The sequence below is a fragment of the Bos mutus genome, chromosome 6 (genome assembly GCF_027580195.1).
Source record: "Bos mutus isolate GX-2022 chromosome 6, NWIPB_WYAK_1.1, whole genome shotgun sequence".
NCBI classification, from domain to species: Eukaryota; Metazoa; Chordata; class Mammalia; order Artiodactyla; family Bovidae; genus Bos; species Bos mutus.
Window position 1 is genome coordinate 45,712,792 of NC_091622.1, and position 23,478 is coordinate 45,736,269.

Below are 23,478 nucleotides of genomic sequence, written 5' to 3' on the forward strand. Positions count from 1 at the left end.
AGGAAGAAAAGTTGGTGAAGTCCTTCTACAGAGAGAAAAGGCAAAGCAAGGCTGTTTTCCTGCACTGGGGAAGGAAAGACATTTGAATACAGCTGGAGCACAGGACGTGGGGAAGGGAGTGAGAGTGGGGTGGAAGGCTGGAGAGGTGGGTAGAAGCCACATGCTCTAGAGCCTCACAGGCCAGTTAGAGGTCCTCTGCTGTTTAGCCCAGACTCCTCCTCAGGCCCAAGTCAGCTCGCAGCCTCATCATTTCTTCCTTGACTGCAGGCCCTCAGGGCTCTGCTAGCTTTCCTCCCTTTGACCACCCACCCTTTCTCTTGCCTCTAGAAGGTGGTGCCCTCAGCTCCCAGCTTTTTGTTCACTGTAAGACAGTGATTTGTTGTTCAATGATTTTCAATATGAATTGTGATGATAAAATGCTTGAGAATTAATAAAAATAACAGAACTGTATATAGAAAATTTTAAATTTAAAAGTAACATAGTCTATGCTTTTGGGGGGATTTTCATTTTTGTTTTTTGGCTGCACTACAAGGCTTCGTGGGGATCTTAGTTCCCCAACCAGGGATCAAACCCAGTCTCCCAGCAGTGGAAGTGCAGAGTCCTAAACACTGGGACTTAGGCCTGGGAATTCCCCATGATTTACATTTTTAAGAGATCACTCTGGATATTCAACAGAGAATGGATTGTAGGAGGTAGGGGTAGAGTAGAAGTAGGGAGAAGGTGGGAAGGTAATGCAGGTACCTAGACAGAGGTGATGGTGCCCTGTACTGGGATGTAATTGGAGATGTGGTAAAAATTATTAGATTTGGGACATAGTTTGAGGACAGAACCAAAAGGACTTGCCAATGGATTAGATAGGGCTGATGATGAAAATAGAGGACTCAAGGATGAAACACTGAGTACCGAGCTGAGAGCTGCCCTGTTCACCAGGCTTTGCCCTTTCTAGCAATGATGCTGTTGCAGGAAGGAAGCCAATTCTGACTCCATGTTGGAAACTTTCTTTGACTTGCTTTTCATTGCTTTTATTATTATAATTATACTCAATGGCTTGCTTGGAGGATCCTGCCCCTCTGCTTGACTGTAAACCAAAGTGCCTTTGTTCAGCTCAGAGAAGAGTTTGTCCCTGCCCACCTGTGAATAGAAGAGATTAACACCCCCTTTCCAAAGGCTGGTTATTCCTTTGCAGATGTTTTGCAAGACTGAAGACTCTTTCACTTTATTTCCCCACTGTGTTTCCCTCTCTACTCTGTCTTTTGACTTTAGTTCCTCATTGCTTCTTTCTCTCTGGTCTATAAAAGAATCTGGCATCCAGACCCCCAATAAGATGGTTATTTTGAGGTGCTAGCCTGCCATTTTCTCAGTCTGCCGGCTCCCTGATTGAAGTCTCTTTCTTGCCTTCACACCTCATTTCTTGGATTCATTGGCCTGTCATGCAGCGAGCAGAGCAAGTTGGAACTCGGTAACAATCCCTTCTAGTCATGTCTTTGGGCTTGGAGATGAAGTGCTGTAAATAATTGAAAATATTTAAATAGAAAAATGACACAGTCATCTTTCTCCTTTTCCATTAGGCTTACATTTCCTCCAGCAGAATAACTTTGTTGGGTGAGACAAGTATGGCTGCTATCCAGGAAGAATGGGTGTGAGTATGTGTATGTGTGCATGTGTGCGGCACTTGTGCGCACGTGTGTGGGGAAGAGGAATGATTCTTCTCTCCTGTTCATAGTACGAATTGCTTTACTTGGCTAGTTGTCTTTAGAAAGCAGAGAGCTGGCTCTGATGTGCTGAAGTGCAGGGCTAGAACACGGACGAGATGGGAGTGAGAGGAAAATGCTGATTGCAGTCGGAGAGGTAAAAGACAGAATGATTCCCACTTGACCCTACAATACCCCACTACCTTCCATCCCCAGAATCAGTCCTGTGAAAAACACAAGATTGCTGGAGGTCCCTTCCTTCTCTGATGGCCTTGCTGCACTGAAGAATCAATCAGAGGGCTGATTTGGGGCTCAAAGAAATGGCCATGGTTTTTTGAATCTTCACCACTTTGGCCCCTGCTTGTCCAAAAATTTATTAATTTAAGGATCTCTGAAGGCAGAGAAGCCTCCTAAGGAATGCCCTGCCTCCACAATCTGAGCCCTTCTGCTGAGTTCACATTCGGATCATGATGCTGTAGATTACCCCCGGGGTAAAATTAGAAATTGTATAATTTTATGTGTTGTGTTTGGTCTCTCAGTCATGTCCAACTCATTGGGACCCCATGGACTGTAGTCCGCTAGGCTCCTCTGGCCATGAGGATTCTCCAGGCAAGGATATTGGAGTGGGTTGCCATGCCCTCCTCCAGGGGATCTTCCTGACCCAGGGATTGAACCCAGGTCACCTGCACTGCAGGTGGATTCTTTACTATCTGAGCCACAGTAAATCACTTCAGTGTTGTGATGCTTATTTGATACCAGGAATTGTGAAAACAGGTTCTTCGCACTTTAAACTGCTGTGATAGCTCCTGAATTAATGAGCCTATGAGTCCATCAGGGTGCAGGGGAGTGAAAGTGTTCTTTCTGCCTCCACTGAAGAGTCTTTTGTTGAATCTGTCTTAAGTGGAGCTTAGAGGAAATAATTTGACTCCTTGAAATGGCAGTTTTCTGTCATAACCAGTAGAAGCATCACTTCCTAATGTCATTGCTTCAGCAGAATAGAAAAGTTGCAAATGTTGCACAGTGATCTCTGCTATAATTACAGGAACACAAGACTATTAGTCACATTCCTACCTACCCCACTTCTAACAATGCTCTTTTTTTTAAAGCACTAGGTAGCTGGGAGTAGAAGTGGATCTAAAATTTTGCTGTTGAATGCAGCTGTTAAGTATAAAGTTGTGGATGCTGTCCCTGTGTTAGAGCAATATTCACTAGACTCAATATCAGCCTAGTGGCTTAGGGGAAAAAGGCAATACTTAGGGCATTTACTTACTCATTTGCTCTTCTTAATGTTTCATAAATGTTGTAAGGAAGTTGTCAAATATGAACTGTTAATATCTTATTCTTTACCTTGATGAATGACAAAAGCTTTTACTTTAGCCAGTGACATTAATATTTATAGTCTATTTTCTCTTAAGCGAAACATTTTCCTTTGTACCTAATATAAAGTTGGCTACCCACCATACCACACCCTTGTGGCTCAGTTGGTAAAGAATCTGCCTGCAATGTGGGAGACCTGGTTCAATCCCTGGGTTGGGAAGATCCCCTGGAGAAGGGAAAGGCTACCCACTCCAGTATTCTGGCCTGGAGAATTCCATGGACGAGTCCATGGGGTGGCAAAGAGTCAGACATGACTGAGCGGCTTTCACTTTCACCCACCACACCCTCTCTGAAGTCAAGGTCAACAATTAAAGAACTTAATACAGAGGCTACAATTCATTCTAGCATTCCTTTAACAAGCAACATCCATTTAAAATAGCAATAGAACTTTCAAGGTCCTGATGTTATTCAGTCAGGGACTCAAAGCGATCACTTCGTTGGATCACTTTCTTGGCATACATTGAAGCCTAAACGTAAGATGTGTTCTGTGGGCAACTGTCTGCTTATTTTCTTTCCTAGACGAGTGGTTAACCCGTGTTGCATATCCTGTGTTTATAGAATTCCAGAAAGGTTATGTCATAGAAATCACTGGGGGCGGGGTGTGTATGTGTGTGTGAGTGTGTGTGTGTGAGAGAGATTGATTTATAGAGAGAATGTAAACTGAAACATCTTGAGGAGAAATCCATCAGTGTATAGACACTGAGAAGATGGAAAGAGAATGCTGGCCTTAACTTACAGGTGTTGCCTATTGTGGGTACTGTTTTCTGTTTTATAAGCAAAGGAGAGTAAAAGGATATATTCAGTGGACCTAAAGACTGTTATACTGAGTGAAATAAATTAGAGAAGGAGAAACATTGTATGACATCCCCTATATGCAGAATCTAAAAAGAAATGATACAAATAAACTTACAAACAGACTCACAGACTTAGAGAACAAACTATGGTTGCCAGGGAGACGTATGGGGAGAAGAAACAGGTAGGGAGCTTGGGATCAACATGTACATGCTGCTATATTTAAAATGGATGACAGCAAGATCCTACTGTATAGAATAGGGAACTCTGCTCAATGTTACTTGGCAACCTAGATGGGAGGGGAGTTTGGGGGAGAATAGATACATCCTTTGCTGTCCACCTGAAACTATCACAACATTGTTAATAGTCCAATACAAAATAACAAGTTTAAAAATAGGTTAAAAAAAAAAAAAAAACCTAAGGGGGAAAATAAAAGGAGCTATCCAAGGGGTAACAGGCAAAAGAACAGCAAAGAACAGTCAGACACACCAGGTTATGAAGTTTTTTAACTTTACAAAGGGTAGACTTTGTAAAGTTAAAAAACTGCATGAAGCTGTAATCAGATACAAAAAACCTTAATTTACATTAAAAAAAAATCAATTCATTTGGTCAAAAAATCTGAGGGTTCTTTAATAAGCATCAGCTTCTAAAATAAGCAGACTATGAGGGGAAAAAATAAAATTTATTAGAAGGAAAAAGTCCCAGAGGAGCTTATATATTTTTAACATTGCCTTAAATTGTTAAAAAAAAAAAAATCCTGAAGAATTTAACTACTTTTTGGGGGGAGGGGTGCTATTTAAAATGTAACGTTTTGTTTGTGATTTTAAAATCACAATTAGCACAATCACTGAAGAAAACATTTCTTCTGATATCCATGAAACAGCTTAATGTTTTAATTTACCTAAACCACCAACTGAATGCTACAGGCCGCTTTGAAAACATTCCCTAATCCTTGGAAATACCGTGCTTTCTCTTATATTCTTTAAAACACTAATCCCTGGAGAAAACATACCTTCTCTCATTTTCTATTCAATGTTTGCTATTGTTGTAATCTAAGTAAGGCCTCTCTGAAAAAAATGCAAAAATTAAGTTTAGCCCACAACTGGGTCTTGCATCCTGTGGTCCTGGAATTTTTAAATTTCATTCAAAACACATATTATAAACAAAGTCTCCCAAATGACTATCTAGAGAGGAATGTGGCAAAAATCCAGAAACTATTGTAATATTTGGAACTAACATAAGCACAAATAATCACTGCACTTTTTTAAAGAAGGGATTATGGGTTGCAGTTTTACTAACCCTATAGGGGATTTATATGAGATGGACAAAGCTGAACTCCAGACTAGTTGTGTGCCTCCAAAAGAAACGAAGCCTTTTACAGTGAATGAAGAATAAATAGAGGTATTAAAAAGGAACTTCTTATATAAAACTAGAAAGTTTGAAGCAGTATGCCTGACAAGTCTGTTGTTTTAACACATTGCTGCTAAGTCGCTTCAGTCATGTCTGACTCTGTGCGACCCCATAGACGGCAGCCCACGAGGCCTGGGATTCTCCAGGCAAGAACACTGGAGTGGGTTGCCATTTCCTTCTCCTTTAACACATTAGTTAGGTGATTATTAACAGTGGAGGCCGATGCAGGGTGGGAGGGCATCATGGGGAGAACAACAAAGATCAACACCAAAAAATGTCACCAAGTCAGGAAAATTCACATTTTAGAGACAGGAAGACCACTGCAGTTACTGAAATACAAATTAAAACCATTAAAGAAGTTAATCTGTCAAATCTATTGAAGAAGAATTAAGACTAATCATTTTAGAGGTATTTAAAATCTAAACTCCTAGGGTAAAGCATAAGACAGAGAAAGCTGTATTATTATCTCATAATATGCAACCTGACCTGAAGAAACATCGTATTTCCCTCCAGGGCCAAAAAAATGAAAGAAAAGAACTCCAAAATAGGAAAAAGACTGTGAAATAAATATTGTATTCCTCAAAAAAATAAACTATTTAGGGACAGGGCAGGGGAGGGAAAGTCAGCTAAGAAGCTGAAAACCAGTCACATTTCAAAATGATTCCTATGTTCTAGGCAAAATTTAGTATAACATCTTGAGTGTGTCTCATTTTACACCTTAGTCAACTGTAAGGGTATACATATTTATCCACTCTTCTAAGGAACTCTTCTGTTTAGAAGAGCACCCTTATCTAGAGGATTCACCCTGAGTTTCATGCTAGTGTCATCACCATTATTAACACATAGTACAGATACTGCAGATACTGAGGGTATCTATTTTTTTTTTTTTTGCCCAAAGGTAATTGAATGTGAGTAGATTTTACCACCTCCATAACAGTTTCAGTTTCAGTTTTAATATATCATTCTGAGAAATTTTTGTGAACTAATATAGCATTTTAGGCTGTCTTGCTTTTAATCATCATGAAAAGGCATCATTTCATGGGGTAGAACAAAAGAAAAAGATTTTCTTCATATAAACTCTACTAATTTTATAATATACAAACAGGAATTGCATTATCCTGGTAAACAGCAAGCCACTTCTCAGAAAAGACAGTTAAGATGGGCTTTTAAAATAGTGTAGTAATCACTCCTCTTACAAACAGATATTTCTGAATATTAGCTCTCATAATATGTGACCAAACAGGCGAAATGAAATGGGAAGTTACATATTGTGATTTTTTTAATGAAGCTGAAACACTTAGGCCAAACTTAAACATACACCAACTCCCTTCACAGTATTTTTTTTTTTTTACTGAAAACCTCTTAATGAAGAAGCAAGGTTTTTGGAAGAGCAGGAATGGCATGAAATTATAGGTTACCTGGTATAAGCAAAAGGGTTCTTGACTTGGAGGCAAAAAGATGGCATGGAAACTGGTTTGTCCACTTCTGACCTCGGTGTTCTTGGTTAAAACACTTCCTTCACCTGTGAAATACAGATAAAAACATCTAACTCCCAGCACTGGGTGGGAGGGTTGGGTGGGGCTGTGGGGAGATGGATTATAAACATGAATAGATGTTAAGAAGACTTGTCCATTTTTAATAGGCATTCAGAATGTGAATGCTCATCACTTTCCTTTTTCTATGTAAACTTTACCAAAGAAAGGTAGAAATATCCAAGTCTATACTTTTGAAAGGCCTCAGTATCCACATCCTGCTAGAGTCTAAAGAATGAACTTAAAACTGTAAAGGTTGTTGCTCTCTACTTGTATTGTTTGAAAAGCTTTTAAAGAGAATTACACAATTAAAGTACTTCCGAGCAGTTTAAGTACAATGAAAGGAATTTACCATTAAGAGTGCAGTTGATCTAAATAAAATCAACTTCCCTTTCCTCTTAGCATTTTTCACTCCTATTTAATTTTTAGCCTAGCTTTCATCATTGTTTAAAATGGTCCTCCTTATTTGTTTGTTTTGTGCTCAGTTGCTCAGTCGTGTCCTATTCTTTGTGACCCTGTGTACTATATCCCGCCAGGCTCCTCTGGGATTTTCCCAGCAAAAATACTGGAGTGGTTTACCGTTTCCTCCTCCCAGGGATCTTCCTGACCCAGGGATCGAACAAAAGTCTCTCACGTTGAAGGCAGACAGCCACCTGGGAAGTCCCATTAGTTTGTTTACTCTTTTATTATCTAAGTCTCCATCTTTGAACTCAAGTTCCCTGAGGGCAGTGATCTTGTCTTACTTGCTCAAACCAGTCTTCACGGGAGCTTAGAAGACTGCTGGGCTCATAGGAGGTGTTCAGGAAATGTTTCTTTTTGAATCAATGGACAACAGAGGAATAGATTCAATAAGATGAAAGTAGAATAGGATCAATTGAGTCATCAGGGCCTTGAAGGGTATTTGGTGGAGTAGAGGCTATAAGGAGGCAACTGAGGACTTCTCTGGTGGTTCAATAGTTAAGATTCTGTGCTCCTACTGCAGGGAGCTCTGGTTGGATCCCAGGTCGGGGAAGTTTCACATGCCATGAGATGAGACCAAAAACAAACAAAAAAGCGAGGTCAGTTCACTTATGCAATGTTAAGGACCATCACCCTTGACACAAATATAATCTCAAACCTACTATGAAGCTAGAGGGTCAATCAACTGACATAGTGATGACTATTCTATGGAGATTATTAGTTATTTGTCCACATAGCTCACTCTGCCTGCAATGCGGAAGAACCCCAGTTCGATTTCTGGGTCAGGAAGTTTCCCTGGAGAAGGGATAGGCTACCCACTCCAGTTGTCTTGGGCTTCCCTGGTGGCTCAAATGGTAAAGAATCCTGCAATGTGGGAGACCTGGGTTCGATCCCTGGGTCAGGAAGATCCCCTGGAGCAGGGCGTGGCAACCCACTCCAGTATTCTTACCTGGAGAATCCCCATGGACAGAGGAGCCTGGCAGGCTGCAATCCATGGGGTCACAAACAGTCGGACACGACTGACCGACTAAGCACACACATGAATAAGGTAAAGGTTATGATCATATGGACTTTTAAAGCATCTAATTGAAAGTGAAAGTCACACAGGCCATAGAATTCTCCAGGGAATTTCCACAAGGGAAGCTGGCTCTAATTGAATACAATTAAATTTTAGTTTTTTTTCTGCTTTTTTTGTTAACAGCTTTATTGGGATATAATTCATGCTAGCGTACGTACATTCAATCAGTCCGGTTCAGTTGCTCAGTGGATGGTTTTTAGTCTGTTCACAAAGTTGTGCAACAATCACCACAATCAAGTTTAGAACATTTTCATCATTCCAAAAGAAGTCCTATAACTTTTAGCAGTCACTCACAACACACCCCACCCTATACTCTCTAGACCGAGGCAACCATTAATTTACTTTCTATCTTTGTAGTTTTGTCTATTCAAGATAGTTGACATACACAGAATCATACGATATGGGGCCTTTTGTGACTTGTTCCTTTCATATAGCATGTTTTTAAGGTTTATTCACATTGCATCATGTATCAGTATTTCATTTCTTTTTATGGCCTAATAATGTTCCATCTTATAGATACATGAAATTTTATTTATCCATGCATCAGTTAATGGACATTTGTTTTTTTTTCCTACTTTTTACCTGTTATAAATAATGCTGCCCTGACCATACATGGACAAGTTTTTGTTTGGACATGTTTTTCAGTTCTCTTTGGTATATACCTAGGAGAATCGCCGGTCATATGGTAACTCTATCTTTAACCTTTTGAGGAACTGTCAGACTGTTTTTCAAAATGCCTTCTTTAGTTTACATTCCTACCACCAAAGCCTAAGGGTTTCAATTTTTCTATATCCTTGACAACATACCATTATCTGTCTTCTTGATTGTTGCCATCCTGATGGGCATGAAATCGTATTTCATTGTGGTTTTGATCTGCATTTTTCTGATACTTAATGATGTTGAATATTTTTCCATGTGCTTACTGGCCATTTGCATGTCTTATTTGAAGAAATATCTATTTAGCTCCTTTGCCCATTTTTAAATTGGGTTATTTCTGTTTTTATTATTCAATTTTTTAAAAGTACAGTTGATTTACAATGTTGTGCCAATCTCGGCTGTACAGCAAATGGACTCAGTTTTCATACATATATGCATTGTTTTTTAGTATTCTTTTCTATTATAGGTTATCCTATTACTCAGTTTTAAGAATTCTTTATATATTTCAGATATTAGTCCTTATCAGATAAATGTTTTGCAAATATTCTCTCCCATTCTATGGGGTGTTTTTTTCACTTTCTTGAGAGTGTGCTCTGAAGTACAAAAGTTTAATTTTAATGAAGGACAATTTATTTTTGTTGCTGTTGTTGTGCTTGTGCTTTTTGGTGTCATATCTAAGAAACCATTGCTAATCCAAGTTCATGAAGATATATGCTTTCCTTTAAGAGTTCTATGGTTTTAGTTTTTACATTTACGTCTATGATCCATTTTAAGGTAATTGTAATATATGTTGTAAAGTTCAGAACCCAAGTTCATTATTTTGCATATGGATAGCCAGTTGTCCCAGCACCATTTGTTGAAGGCTATGTTTTCCCCACTGAATTGTTTTCATACTCTTGATGGAAATCAACTGACCACACATGTGAGGGTTTATGTCTAGACTCTGAATTCTACTCCAGTGAACTATATGTCTACCTTATACATGCACCACACAGCCTTGATTACTACAGTCTTGTAGTGAGTTTTGAAAAGGGGAAGCATAACTGCTCCACCTCTGTTTTTCTTTTCCAATATTGGTTTGGCTATTCTGGGTTCCTTAAATCTTCATGTGAATTTTAGGAACAACTTGTCCATTTCTGCAAACTGTACAGTTGGAATTTTGATAGTGATTTTGTTGATTCTACACATCAAATTCAATCCATGAACATGGATTTCCATTTACTTATTTAGATCTTTAAAATTATCTTTTTATAATATTTTATAGTTTTCAGAGTATAAGAACAGCTTTCTTTCTGTTAAATTTATTCCTAAGTATTTTACTCTTTTGAATGCTAATGGAATCTTTGTCTCAATTGATTTTTTAATATTCTTTACCGTCTGTCAATCATTTTTAAAATATTTTATTTATTTGGCTGTGCCAGGTCTTGGCATGTGGTATCTAGTTCCCTGACCAGGGGCCTGACCCAGGCTCCCTGCATTGGGAGCACAGAGTCTTTGCTGCTGGACTACCAGAGAAGTCCCAGAAAGGCAACTGATTTTTGAATACTGACTTTGTATCCTGCAAACTTGCTAAACTTATATATTAGTTCTAATGCATTTTTAGTGGAATCCTTAGAATTCTCTGTATATACAGTCCTATCATTTGCAAACAGAGACATTTTTCATTCTTCTTTTCAACCTGGATACCCTTTATTTAATTTTCTTGCCAAATTGCTTGGGTAGCATCTCCAGTACAAGGTTGAATACAAGTGATCCTGATGGAAGTCTTTGTCTTCTTACTCATGTTAGTGGGAAAATATAATCTTTGGGAAAATATAAATCTTTTATGTTTAAAAATGACATTGATTCTGGATTTTTCATAGATGCCTTTATCAGGTTGAGGAAGCTCCCTTCTATTCCTACTTTGTTCAGTGTTTGCTGGAATTCAGTGGAGCATTTATGTGTTTATATTTAGGGATTGTAGGCTTCTTTTATTGTGAGGTCCTTGGTGAATTATTTTTTAAAATAATATGGCAAAAAAATCCACAAGAGTATTACGTCTTCTCTCTGTCTAAGCTACCTATCCTTAGCCACTCACTGTTACTAGTTCATATGACTGATTTACACACAGACACACACATATATATGTAATATTACTGGCTTTTTAAAAATAAATCTTTTGCATTCTTTAGAATTTATATTTTTATAAATAACTTTTAAAATTATAATCTGATACTCTGAGTATTCGGTTCAGTTCAGTCGCTCAGTCATGTCCGACTCTTTGCAACCCCATGAACAGCAGCATGCCAGGCCTCCCTGTCCATCACCAACTCCCAGAGTTCACTCAAACTCATGTCCATTGAGTTGGTGATGCCATCCAACCATCTCATCCTCTGTCATCCCCTTCTCCTCTGAGTATATGACACAATATATTCTCTATCAGATTGTAATAATAAAATAATTTAAATTTCTGTAGCAAAAAAGCCCAAACAAACCTCTCAAGCATGTATTCCACTTCTAGAAGTATAACTTGTGCAAGTGAAGCTCTCTGAGTCTCATCACTCAGAGAGCCTATCTGCGGCTTTGTCCTGAGGACTGACTGAGACAATGTTTGTCAGAAGGCTTGGGATGGTGTAGACTTAATCATATTATTGACATTTCACAAACTGCATATCACAGTATCCCTTTAAACAGAAAGCGGCTCTGCTGCATGTTAGATTGGCATATGACTTTTAAAAAATCCTCTGTTTTATAAAACTGAGTACTTCTGCATGTAATCTGTTTTTCAGAAGTTTTCTTTCAGTTCTTAAGTCCTTTTCTTTGGCCTAGATTCTGTGATTTGTTTCCTATTTTGGAAACTTGGAAAGTACCATGCAAATAAAGATATAGCCTTGCTAGTTAAAAATAAAATACTTAGTGTTTGCTGGTGAAGGAAAATATGATGCTATGTAGGTAAAACTGCATGATGAAAATCAGATTCACATTTCATAAGAACATTTCTGGAGAACTTTAGACTTGAAAAAGCAAGAGCCAAATGTTCCTCCCAAACGATAGTTTATAACTCTCACTGAAGTCAGAAGTAATTCTGAGGGTAGAATTTAAGCCAAGGGTTTTGAAAGCTGGGAGAAAGGAAAAAAAAAAAGCATAAATTTCCAAATCTTCTCAAAGTACTTAGATGGGAGGCAATTTGCAGCTAAGATCTTGAGAAATGTTTTTTTCCACTAGTGGGATACTATATTAGTAACACCTTGATACAATTTATTTTACCTTCCACAGAATGCTAATCAGGGTAGAATTTTGTCAAATAACCATTTAAGAGAGAAAAAAGTACACGTAGGACAATACCAGTTGGAATATGGGAATCCCCCAGGCTCCTCTTTCCATAGAATTCTCCAGGCATGAATACTGGAGTGAGTAACCATTCCCTTCTCCACGGGATCTTCTCAACCCAGGGACAAACCTGGGTCTCCTGCACTGCAGCCAGATTCTGTACCGTCTGAGCCTCCACGGAAGCCCCAATATGTGACAAGGAGTTGTTAAGGATTCCTTTACATAGAGTTCTCTAATGCAGTTCAGAAATTAAATACATCAATATGAGACTGAGATGAAACTTTTCTATTTCTCCTATTGCACTGAATTAAATTTGTACTCAATATTTATTGATAGCTTACTTAAAAATTCTTATTTTTTTTTCCTGCAGTCATTTCACAAGGTTACTTCTTTAATTTCCATTTGTTGACATAATGACAATTAAATTTTTTTAATTAAAATAAAAAATATCAACATACTGACATAATGGCAATTTTTAAAGTGACAATGTACAACTCTCATTATGATGTTCACGGGGATTCTCCATTGTCTTTGACAGAGCTAGGTATTTCAGGAGATGGTAATTGTTTGGTATCTTTCACTATTTGTCAGTGGTTGTTTAATAGACTGTTTCCAAAGTTGATCTTGGTCCGTAGTCTATTTTGGACAAGGGTGCTAGCCACAAAGGTCATATCTGCAAGTTGATACTTATCATTACACTATCTCTGACACAAAACAACACAGATACAAAGAGTAAACCCTTTGAGTAGGCTTTCTTTGAAAAACTTTTAAAGGTCATTTATGCCCCAGGTTAATAGTAACTCAGGCCAGGGGAGAAAATGTAGGGGTCTTTTTCTGCCCTATTGATTTGCTATAAAACCATACTCAAATTTTTACAAATAAATGTGCCAACCCAAATAAATACAATAAACTTATTTAAAGATAATTCTTGCCATTTAATTATCTATATAATTACCTGATTTGATTTGTACAACAAATCTCTAAGGCAGAGAGTCTTAGTCCATCTAATATAAAAGAAAATTGAGCAGTCATGGGTGGTAGAATTTCCTAAAGAAACAGCATTTACTGAGTACTTACTACGTCCCCAGTTATTTCATGTAATATCTCAAATAATTTTCAAAATAGTTGTGAGCCATAGGTTTTACATTCCCCCATTTGCACATAAGGAAAAGTTAGCTTGCCCAAAGTTAGCTAGCTGGCTAGTGGTGGAGGTAGGACTCAATGACGGAGTTAGTCCAAAGCTTTTTTCCTTTCTACCCCAGCTGTTTTGCTGATTATGACTGTTCAACATTGATTCAACATGGAATCAAAAACCACAATATAAGATATATAACAAAGCAGAACATTTAGAAAATCAAAACTCAAATACATTCTTGGAAATGGCAACCCACTCCAGTATCCTTGCCTGGAGAATCCCAGGGATGGGGGAGCCCGGTGGGCTACCGTCTATGGGGTCGCACAGAGTCAGACACAACTGAAGCGACTTGGCGGCAGCAGCAGCAGCGGCAACTGTGGCTCAGCTGGTAAGGAATCCATCTGGAATGGATCCCTGGGTTGGGAAGATGCCCTGGAGAAAGGCTACCCACTCCAGTATTCTGACCTGGAGAATTCCATGGACTGTAAAGTCCACGGGGTCACAGAGTCGGACATGACTGAGCGACTTTGACTTTCACTTTTCACAACTCAGTTCAGTTCAGTCACTCAGTTGTGTCTGACTCTTTGCGACCCCATAGACTGCAGCACACCAGGCTTCCCTGTCCATCACCAACTCCCGGAGTTTACTCAAACTCACGTCCATTGAGTCAGTGATGCCATCCAACCATCTCGTTCTCTGTCAGCCCCTTCTCCTCCCTCCTTCAATCTTTCCCAGCATCAGGGTCTTTTCCAGTGAGTCAGTTCTTTGTTTGCATCAGGTGGCCAATGGAGTTGCAAAGAGTTGGACAGGACTAAGCAACTTTCACAACTAGAATTTTACAAATCATATAGTGGTGTTACTTTTTGTGTAGTTTTTTTTTCTTTCTTCTTTTCTTTTTTAAAGTATTTACTTACTTGACTGTGCGAGGTCTTAGTTGTGGCATGCGGGATCTTTAGTTGCGGCATGTGGCATCTAGTTTCCTGACCAGGGATCAAACCTGTATTGGAGCCTGGAGGCTTAGCCAGCGGACCACCAGGGAAGTCCCTGCATAGGTAGTGTTAACTTGCTTTATCTTGTTTATGTTATAAAAAGAAAAAGAAATTATATGACCTGTACACATTCTTCTTACCAAAGGTATATTTGATTCCATTTGCATTTCACATCATTAGAGTAAATGGTTTATCATTTTTCTTCTTTCGCCTTCCTGAAGTGCTGCATATGTTAAGCTTGTTTGTGTGAAAGCATCCTAAGTCACTTTAGTCGTGTCTGGGACTCTTTGGGACCCTTTGGACTGTAGCCTGCCAGGCTCCTTGTCCATGGGATTCTCCACCAGGCAAGAATACTGGAGTGGTTGTCATGCGCTCCTCAAGCTTTGCTTTACTTGGACCTAAAAAGAAAGAAAAAAGAAAGAAAATTCTCAGGGCCAAAGAATCCTGTATAAAATCAAACACAATTGGAAAGCAAAGGGTAAATATTTATTTTTGTTTCTCAAGTTCACCTTCCTGAAGCCTGTTCTGTGACTTACTTTCAGTGATCTCTTTATTTCTTTTAATTCTAGAATTAGAGTTCATTTTCCTTATAGACTTACATAGTCTTTAAGGAAAATAAACTTTTTCAATCTCATATACATTTTATTAACCTTAACTAGGACGCAGTAGAAAATGAAAGGGATACTTTCATTAAAAAGGGAGGCATCAGGATGAATGAAAATCATGAGTTAAGAGACTTCTGTGAAGCAAAAGGCTTTCAATTTCTAATAAGAGTTATTAGGAAGATTTTCTTAGGCACACAGCCTCTCCACAATCTGATCACATCAAGCCCTGCTTTACATCCTCAGAGGCTCTTGTTGGCATTTTACAGCAGGTTTCTTAACCTTTTTGAACATGTGAATCTTTTAGAAATTAAATAATAATGATGACATTGCCATTTCTGAATGGGTATGTTAAATGAATTAACATCAATCTGGATAAAATCATCTCTATGTTTGGCTATATTAACATTGATTATTGAAGCATTAAAGACAATTTGATATGCTTCACAACAATTTTCATGAGATGAAGGCATTTTATGTATTTATTAAATAAAAAATAACAGTGATAAAAATGAACACTACTATAGCAACTATGTTACAGGTATCTTTCTATGTGCTTTCAACAGAACTAACACTTTGAATCCTCATGACAACCCTATGAATTAGTTGCTATTCTCTATTTTACGGGCAAGGAAACTGAGGTATTGCTAGGTTAAATAGCTTGTCTCAGGTTCTACAGTTGGAACCCATGCAATGTGGGGGTAGAACCAGTATTCTCCATCATGGGGCTGCCTAGTAAAATTTTCAGTGTTCTGGTGTGTCTCATTAATATGAGTTGGTGTAACTTAACCTTAGAATGAAAGCAATGTTGAAACATCTGCTATGTTTAAACCACCAGAGCAAAACACGATCCTTTCACAAATGTGTTCATCTCATTGCCACTATTTGCTTCACGCATCTACTGGATATATACTGGTACTGTGCTATGCAGTGCTTAGTTGCTCAGTCGACCCCACGGACTGCAGCCCACCAGGTTCCTCTGTACATGGGGATTCTCCAGGCAAGAACACTGGAGTGGGTTGCCATGCCCTCTTCCAGGGGGATATATACTGAAGCCCCCAAACTTATTAATATTTAAATATTTCATTTATTGTTTTTAACCAAGAAACTATATGCCATTGCTCCCTTTACTGTGAAACTCCTGAAGAAAGGTTACATCTAACTCCTACAACAAAGATTCTCAAAGCTTGATTCATGGACAATTTGCACCAGAATCCCTGATCAGTCTTCTTAGAAATGCCTATTCCTGGGCTCCAGCACAGATTTACTCATTCAGAGTCTTAGGGAGTGGAACCCACCAACTTGTGAGGACCACCTTTTTACCAGGTCCTTCTAGTTACCCTGCCTAGGTTGTCTACCCCCGCTTCTACATGCAGCACCTGGAGTTCCCCTGAATACAAGATGCTCTTTCACACCTCAGAGCCTGAACATGCTGTTTCCTGTGCTTCTTATGCTTCCTCCTCTTACTGTCTTCTGAACTCCCACTCCACTAAGATTTAGCTCAAAAGTCATCTCTGCAAGGTTTCCCTGGGCCCATCAGGCAAGAGTTAGGTGCTTCTTCCTCTGTACCCCAATGCGATTAAACTCATGCCTCCACCCTAAAATTACCCTGCAACTGGTCTGTGTACTCTATTACCTGGGGGGTCCCCTGAAGTCTCTGTACTACCCATCTTTGTAAACCATGAAAGATGATATCTGACATGGAGCAGTAGGGACTCTGAACTTGCTGCTTGAATGGACTCAATGCTACCAGATGACCGGGATTAAGTCCTGACAGTTCTGCAGTTCTTAATTCTACTGAGGTGGTATTATTATCATATACATCACATCTTTTAGAAAATAATTTTCTAGCAGGTGGGAAAAAGAAAACACTTTGATCATTTTTTTCTTCTTGCACATTTATTCCCTTTCATTCCCCCCTTTAAAAATGTTTTATATTTTGAAAAAAAATATATGTGTGCTTCTACAAAATTCAAAGGATCCAAGATAAGCCACCTCTTCAGCTATATCCTCCAACAGTTGAATTCCTTACAGCGAAGCAGTCATTATTAGTTTCTCGTGTATCCTTCCAGAATCCTTTTAGATACATATAGGCAAATAAGTATTATTTACCTATAATTATTTTGCACCTTGTTTTTTTAAACTTTGTGATCCTTCCATGTAAGTACATAAAAGCACCCTCTGCTTATTAACAAATGAATACTATTTGATTCTATGAATATACATATATATTTTTAAATAAATAAGACACCTCTTGATCGACATTTAGATTGTTAAGGTATTCTCTACCATCACTAATGCTACACTATGAAAGTGAAAGTGAAATTCACTCAGTTGTGTCCGACTGTTTTCGACCCCATGGACGAGTCCATGGAATTTTCCAGGCCAGAATACTGGAGTAGGTAGCCTTTCCCTTCTCCAGGGGATCTTCTCAACCCAGGGATCGAACCCAGGTCTCCCACATTGCAGGCGGATTCTTTACCAGCTGAGCCACAAGGGAAGACCAATGCTATACTATATGTACAGGTAATTTCACAAATGTGAATATATTCATAAGACAGATTTCTAGAAACAGAGTTGTAGGATTAATAGGTAGAGATAAGTTTTATCAAAATGGTTTTCATAAAGATTATGATTCCCAGGTGGTGCTAGTGGTAAAGAACCCGCCTGCCAACGCAAGTTAGACATAAGACATGTCTGTTTGATCCCTGGGTGGGAAGATCCTCTGGAGAAGGGAATGGCAATCCACTCTAATATTCTTGCCTGGAGAATCCCATGGACAGAGGAGCCTGATGGGCTACAGTTCATAGGATCACACAGAGTCGGACGTGACTGAAGTGACTTAGCATGGCATACCCATTTTCACTCCACTAGCAACAGATGAGAATGCGTATTTATATCCTGCCAATAGTGTTTTCTTTCCTGGTGGTGGTGGTGGTGGTTTAGTCGCTAAGTTGTGTCTGACTCTTGCGACCCCACGGACTGTAGCCTGCTAGGTTCCTCTATCCGTGGGATTCTCCAGGCAAGAATACTGAAGTGGGTTGCCATTTCCTTCTCCAGGAAATCTTCCTGACCCAGGAATTAAACCCAGGTCTCCTGCATTGCAGGCAGATTCTTTACTGACTGAGCTATGAGGGAAGCTAAAATGGAGAGTAAAGGAAACACTTTACGGAAGTGTAGGCACAACTACTGGCCTAACTCAAGAGTAAGAATTGTTTTTTGCAAAAAGTTAACACAGGTGTTTGCTCTATAGGCCTTCCCCAGGCAAGATGGCACTGGGGTATTTGCTACTGGTCTAGCCTCGATATTCTTTTAAAGTCTGGAAGGCTTAGTGAGTCTTTAGAATAATTTCTAATCTGTTCTAGAAGTGGAAGACATCCTATTCATTCTACAAATACTTACTGAGCATCTATCCTGCAGCAGGCATTGTTCTGATGGCTGAGGTATGAACAATAAACAAAATAGAATAAAGTCCCTGCTCACATTAAGATTGTAATGGGGGGAGGTAGGCAGATAATAGACACAATACACAGATCTGATGTATGGTATGTTAGTTTACAATAGGATCATGGGAAAAATAAAGAGAGAGGGAACAGGGAGTAACAAGAGTTACTTTTGTGAAGGGTGGTCATGGAAGGGCTCTCTGAGCAGGTGACATTTAAGCAAAGACCTGAAAGCAGTAAAGGAAGGATCTATAAGGCATCTAGGGAAAAGAGCAAAGACAGAAGTTGAGGGTGTGCCTGGTGCATCCTAGGAACACAAGGAACGATGCTGGTTGGGGCTCAATGAGCAAGGGGAAGAGACGAGGTCGAGGTATGGGGTTTGGGCAGTAGGCCTCATAGGAAAGTAGGAAAGCCATTGGAGAGTTCTAGAGAGTTACACTGAATTGTCTACTGAGAACAGACTGAGAAAAGGCAAAATGGATGAAGGCAGAACTAGTTATTAGACTTCCTTGACAACAGGTGAGAGATGAGATGGGTTAGACTGGGCCGGTTGCCATAGAGGTGTGGATGTGTTTGGACTGTGAGTCTATTCTGAAGGTGGAGCTAGCAAGATTTTGTTAGGTTGAATGTTGGATGTAAGAAAGAAAGAAAGTGAGAATGACTCCAGGGTTCTTGGCTTAAATGGAAGGATGGAATATCATTTACTAGGACAAGGAAAGAATACAGGTAAAGCATGTATTAGGGTGAATGGGAGTTGTAATTTGAGTTACCATGGTTACCACGGCTTTCTGTGGCTAGGGCTCTTAGATGGCAATGGTTCCAGATCAGATGAATAGCCCAGACCAGACCATGACTGTAATGTGTTCTTGGGAAAAAGGCTTGATTCCTTTGGAAAAAGGCTTGATTCCTTTGAAGGAATGTGTGCCCATGGGCACTGTTCTCTTGAAGCAAGCCTAATCCAAATTAGCTTTGCACTGGGATACTGCATTTAAGATTCTTAAATTTTCTCTTTCCCTTTGTGAACTACTTAATCAAAGGAATAGGCAAATGTGCATGCACACACACAACTAATAACCTTGAAAACAATTCAAAAACTTGATTTCTTGTCTATGGTATAACTAGCAGAATATGAACTCTGTATGAGAGGAGTCACTGTTTTCCCAAATTCAAAAACTCAATTTAATTTTTCATTTGTGGGTCTATGATGTCATTAAGACACCAGTTCCGAGATAATGCCAGTCTAGACTGGTACAGAACCCACACGAAGACAATCTCAAAAGTGCCTGATTGAAGAATCTAAACAGGAATTCACTGGACAAATAATCCAAAAGGAAGGAATGCACTTAAAAGAGTTGTGACTAAAGCACCTGGTAAAACGATATCCAAAAATCGAAATGAATATTTCAACAAACACATAAAAAGGTGAAGGAAAGCAAAACCAGTAAGTCATATAAGTGGAGAAAAGAAAAAAAAAGGAACAGAAACTAATACACAGGGATTACTTCAAAAGGCTAAAAAGAGTTTAGAGTCTGCGACCTCATGGACTGCAGCCCTCCAGGCTCCTCTGTCCAAGAGATTGTCCAGGCAAGAACTCTGTAGTGGGTAGCTATTCCCTTCTCCAGGGGACTTTTCCGACTCAGGGATCCAACGGGGGTCTCCTGCATTGCAGGCTGATTATTTACCGTCTGAGCCAGCAGGGAAGCCTGAAACAGATTAGGGGGAAGAAAATTTTTAAAGGTGTCCTTGAATGGGAGGCGAACTCTATACAAGTGTACAACGTCAGAGCACAGAGAGCAGCACTTTTCCCTAGCTAACAAGCAAGACCAGCGGGTACCTCAGAAAGAAAACAACCAACTGCTAGTAGAGAGTAGCTAAGGGAATCCAAAAGCAAGCAAAGTGGTGGCCAGACTGGGTGACTCAGAGGCATGACTCAAACGCGACACTGGGGGTGTCAGCTCCCGGAGGCCGGGGGCGCGGCGTCAAACACATTTTAGGAAAGTACCAGGCGCGTGGAGGGCGACAGGAAACCTCCCCGGGGAGCGGCCTAGGGCTCCTCCTGCCCTCGAGTCTGACCTCTTACCATCCGCACCAGGAGGAGTTTCTAATCTCCAGGTTTCCCCTTCTTTTAGAATCCGCCCCTCCACCACCCCCACTTTCCTTCCACAAAGCGTCACGCGGCGTGTGTGTGCGAGACGTCGGGCCCCTCCCAGCCGCCCTCCGCCCTGCGCTCCCCGCCACGCGCCCCCCAGCCCCGCCTCCTCGGCGAGCCGCTCCTTCCCACCCCGCCCGCCGCCCGGGCACGCGCGGCACGAACGGCGCCGGGAGCTGCACTAGACAAACACCTGTCCCGCCTGGGCCCCGCGAGATTTGGGGCAAAAGCATAGACAACAGTGGGCGCGTTCTCGCGAGGTTTAGGAAATTTCCCACGGCCCGTGTTGTGTCTGAATCGAGTAGTGGAAGGCGGTGGGAAGGAGGTGTAGCGTGAGACCGGGCTGCCCGCATTGGACACATGCGCAGTGCCGCTCGCGCGTGCCGCGCCAATCCTGCAGCGCCTTCAGCAGGTTTCGGGCTGTGGATTCCAGTTCTCCGGGTTTTGGGGCTCCCTGCGGGAGGCAGTGCTGGATCTGGGAATCTCTAGGAATTGAAAGGGCAAAGCGGGGAGGGGGGAAGAAAAGGGTGCTGCAGGCTGGGAGGACGGGTAGGGTTCGAGTCCTGCACCTTTCTTGTATGCCCAGACGGGCCAAATTTGCTCGGGGGCTTCCCGGTTTAGGTCGCCTGAGATACACTTCGGGCAGCGAGCTGCGTCCTCCACTGTGCCAGGCCCTTGGGAGGACCTTGTCAGAGTCTGTCCCCATATACCACCCGGGTTCACAGACGTCTTGGGTCTGCGATGAGGTCCTGGGGAGGTTTATGCGACAGGTAGCTCCCTGCCCAGGCAGAACCTCTGAGTTATGTGCTGGCTGGGGCAGTGGTGGCTTTCAATTACAGTACACTTTTCACCTCTGGAGAAAGCTTCGCAGCGCTTCGGCGTCTGTATGCAAGGTGGACACAGTAGTGGTGACTTTGCCAGAGGCCTTGGCCTGACCTTATTTCACACCCAAGGAGAAGAAAGCTAAGGCAATAGAGTTCAACCTCAAAAAAGTTTTTCATTTACAGAGCTCTGGTGGCTACCCAGGGGGTCGAATGAACTAAGTTCCTGGTTTGTTACTCCTCCGAACTCCAGGCATCTTTGTAGCTCCAGTACCTAACGCTGACATTACCATAAAGAAGGCGTCCAATGAACGTGTGAATGAATGAAAAGGGCTGGGAACTAAAGGGAGCGGGAAGCCACTTGGAAAACACCCATTTGAGGAGGTGTTTCATCTGGGCCTGTGAAACGCGGCAGATTTTCCCAGGACCCCTCCTCTCTACCCTGGGCTCCGCCTCCTGACCCCTCCATTCCCCGTCCCCTTGTAATCCCCTCCGGTTTTCCTCAGTCTCCACGTACGTCCCTCAGGGCGCGTCCCAAAACCCGGATAACCGGAGCGCTCCCCATGGACCAGATGGAGGGTTCGCCTGCGGAGGAGCCGCCTGCGCATGCTCCATCGCTTGGGTAGGTTTCCAGGGAAGGCAGCGAGCTGGATCCCCTAAGCTGTTGGCGGCGCGAGGCGTCTGGCTCTTTGCGGCTGCTGCGAGGGGAAAAGGAGCGCGGGGGCTGGGTGGAATCGAGGAGTGAGGAAAAAGGGAAGGGGCGGGGGAGAGGGACCAGGGAAGGCGTCGGGGGAATCTCGCGAGGGTTGGAGTTTTGGCGAGAGTTTGTGGAAGATGGCGCCTGTTGTGACAGGGTAAGTCTTGGGGAATCCGAGCGCAGGGAACCGGGAAAGTTGCGGGCGTCCAGCAGCCCGCGGCGGGCGGCGGGTTCGAGGGCCGCGGCACGCTTGGCGTCCGGGAGCCGCGGGGGCGGTGTCGCGTGCGCCGGGCGCGGCGGCGGCGGCGTGTGGTCGTGCGCTGCCCGCTCTGCGCCGCCGTGGCTCGGGCTCCGGCGCGTGAGGGCGGGCGGCGGCGAGGCCGGCGGGTGCGGGTGTGAGTGCGGCCGGGAGCGCGGGGCCCGCGGGCGCCGTGCCCGCCGCGCGCCTTCCGCGCCGCCGATCGCCGGCCCTCCCTCCCAGCCCGGCGCAGCTTTGTTCCTCGGGGCCGTCGCCGCGGTCTCGCCGGGCCGATGCCCCCAGTCCCGTGCGCTTTGTCTTTACCCGCTGCCCCCCGCTACTCTCTGCCCCCGGCCCTTTGTTTCGCCGCCCTGGGCGCTTTGTCCGACCCGTCGCGCCCCGCATCCTTTCTCCTCTCCTCCCCTCAGCTGGCCTTTCTCCCGGACCCCTTTGTTGTCCCCCTCTCTATTCGGTAGCTGAGTGACCTGCCTCAGCCCAGGCACTAGATTTCTTTCAATTTTGGTTGCTTTCTTTCGAGCGTTTCCCTCTCACCTTTCTGCTTGGTCCGTGATTACCCCCGGAGGCTTTGTCTCCCCCATCCAGTGGCTTATTTGCTTGGCACCCCCTTCACCTCCCATCGTCGGTTGATTTATCCACTACCCACGGTGTTTGTCCGCTGGACTGTCTCAGCCCCGGGGACTCCATCTGGTGTTTCTACGAGAAGACAGACCCTACGGTTTGTTGTTGTTTTTGTGGGTCTCAAAGCTGCGTGGGGATACTTAGTTTCTTCCTCGGCGCTCCTCCTCTCCGGCACCCTTTTCTCTCGGGATTGTGTGCACACCTCCCTACCATCCCTTTCTCTCGGGATTACAGTGTCTGCAGTTTTCTTCGCGGTCTCTTTGGGCGCCTGGTTGTTTTGCTTGGAAAAAGTATCACTGGAAAAAGACCTTGGTCTCTTGATTATTGCCGCCCCCCCGCCCCCCATCCGCGCCGCTAGGTTTCTGACGGCCTAGGCCAAGGACGGCTGTTGTAGCTTTGCGTCTGGATTAGCTGAGGGTGTTGTAGAGGCGCAAGGTGTATTTTTCTGTTGACGTGTGAG

General features: G+C 42.2%; 1 protein-coding gene and 1 long non-coding RNA gene across 10 annotated transcripts in view; one reads left to right on the plus strand and one right to left on the minus strand.

Moving 5' to 3' along the window:
* Positions 1 to 23,069, minus strand: part of LOC138988221 (uncharacterized) — a 34,232-nt gene extending 11,163 nt beyond the window's left edge. For 2 of the 5 annotated variants that reach the window (XR_011464501.1, XR_011464499.1), the window contains exons 1-4: positions 20,555 to 20,675; positions 20,011 to 20,177; positions 14,355 to 14,827; positions 6,689 to 6,792 (exon numbers count right to left, since the gene is read on the minus strand). This is a non-coding gene — a long non-coding RNA (uncharacterized lncRNA). Of the gene's footprint in view, positions 1 to 6,688; positions 6,793 to 14,354; positions 14,828 to 20,010; positions 20,178 to 20,554; positions 20,676 to 22,931 lie in introns of those variants that run through there. The other 3 variants (XR_011464502.1, XR_011464500.1, XR_011464503.1) reach the window with 3 other exon arrangements.
* The window catches only part of RBPJ (recombination signal binding protein for immunoglobulin kappa J region), a 241,823-nt gene that overhangs the window by 104,674 nt on the left and 113,671 nt on the right, over positions 1 to 23,478 (plus strand). The window contains exon 1 of one of the 5 annotated variants that reach the window (XM_070372235.1): positions 22,047 to 22,066. The exons of 1 other annotated variant lie outside the window; for it this stretch is intronic. Coding sequence is in view for 1 of the 4 variants with exons in the window: in XM_070372237.1 (XP_070228338.1) it covers positions 22,279 to 22,298 (20 nt within the window). In the remaining 3 variants the exon portion in view is untranslated. Of the gene's footprint in view, positions 1 to 22,046; positions 22,067 to 22,179; positions 22,299 to 22,984; positions 23,116 to 23,478 lie in introns of those variants that run through there. 3 more of the 5 variants (XM_005897093.3, XM_070372237.1, XM_070372238.1) reach the window with 3 other exon arrangements.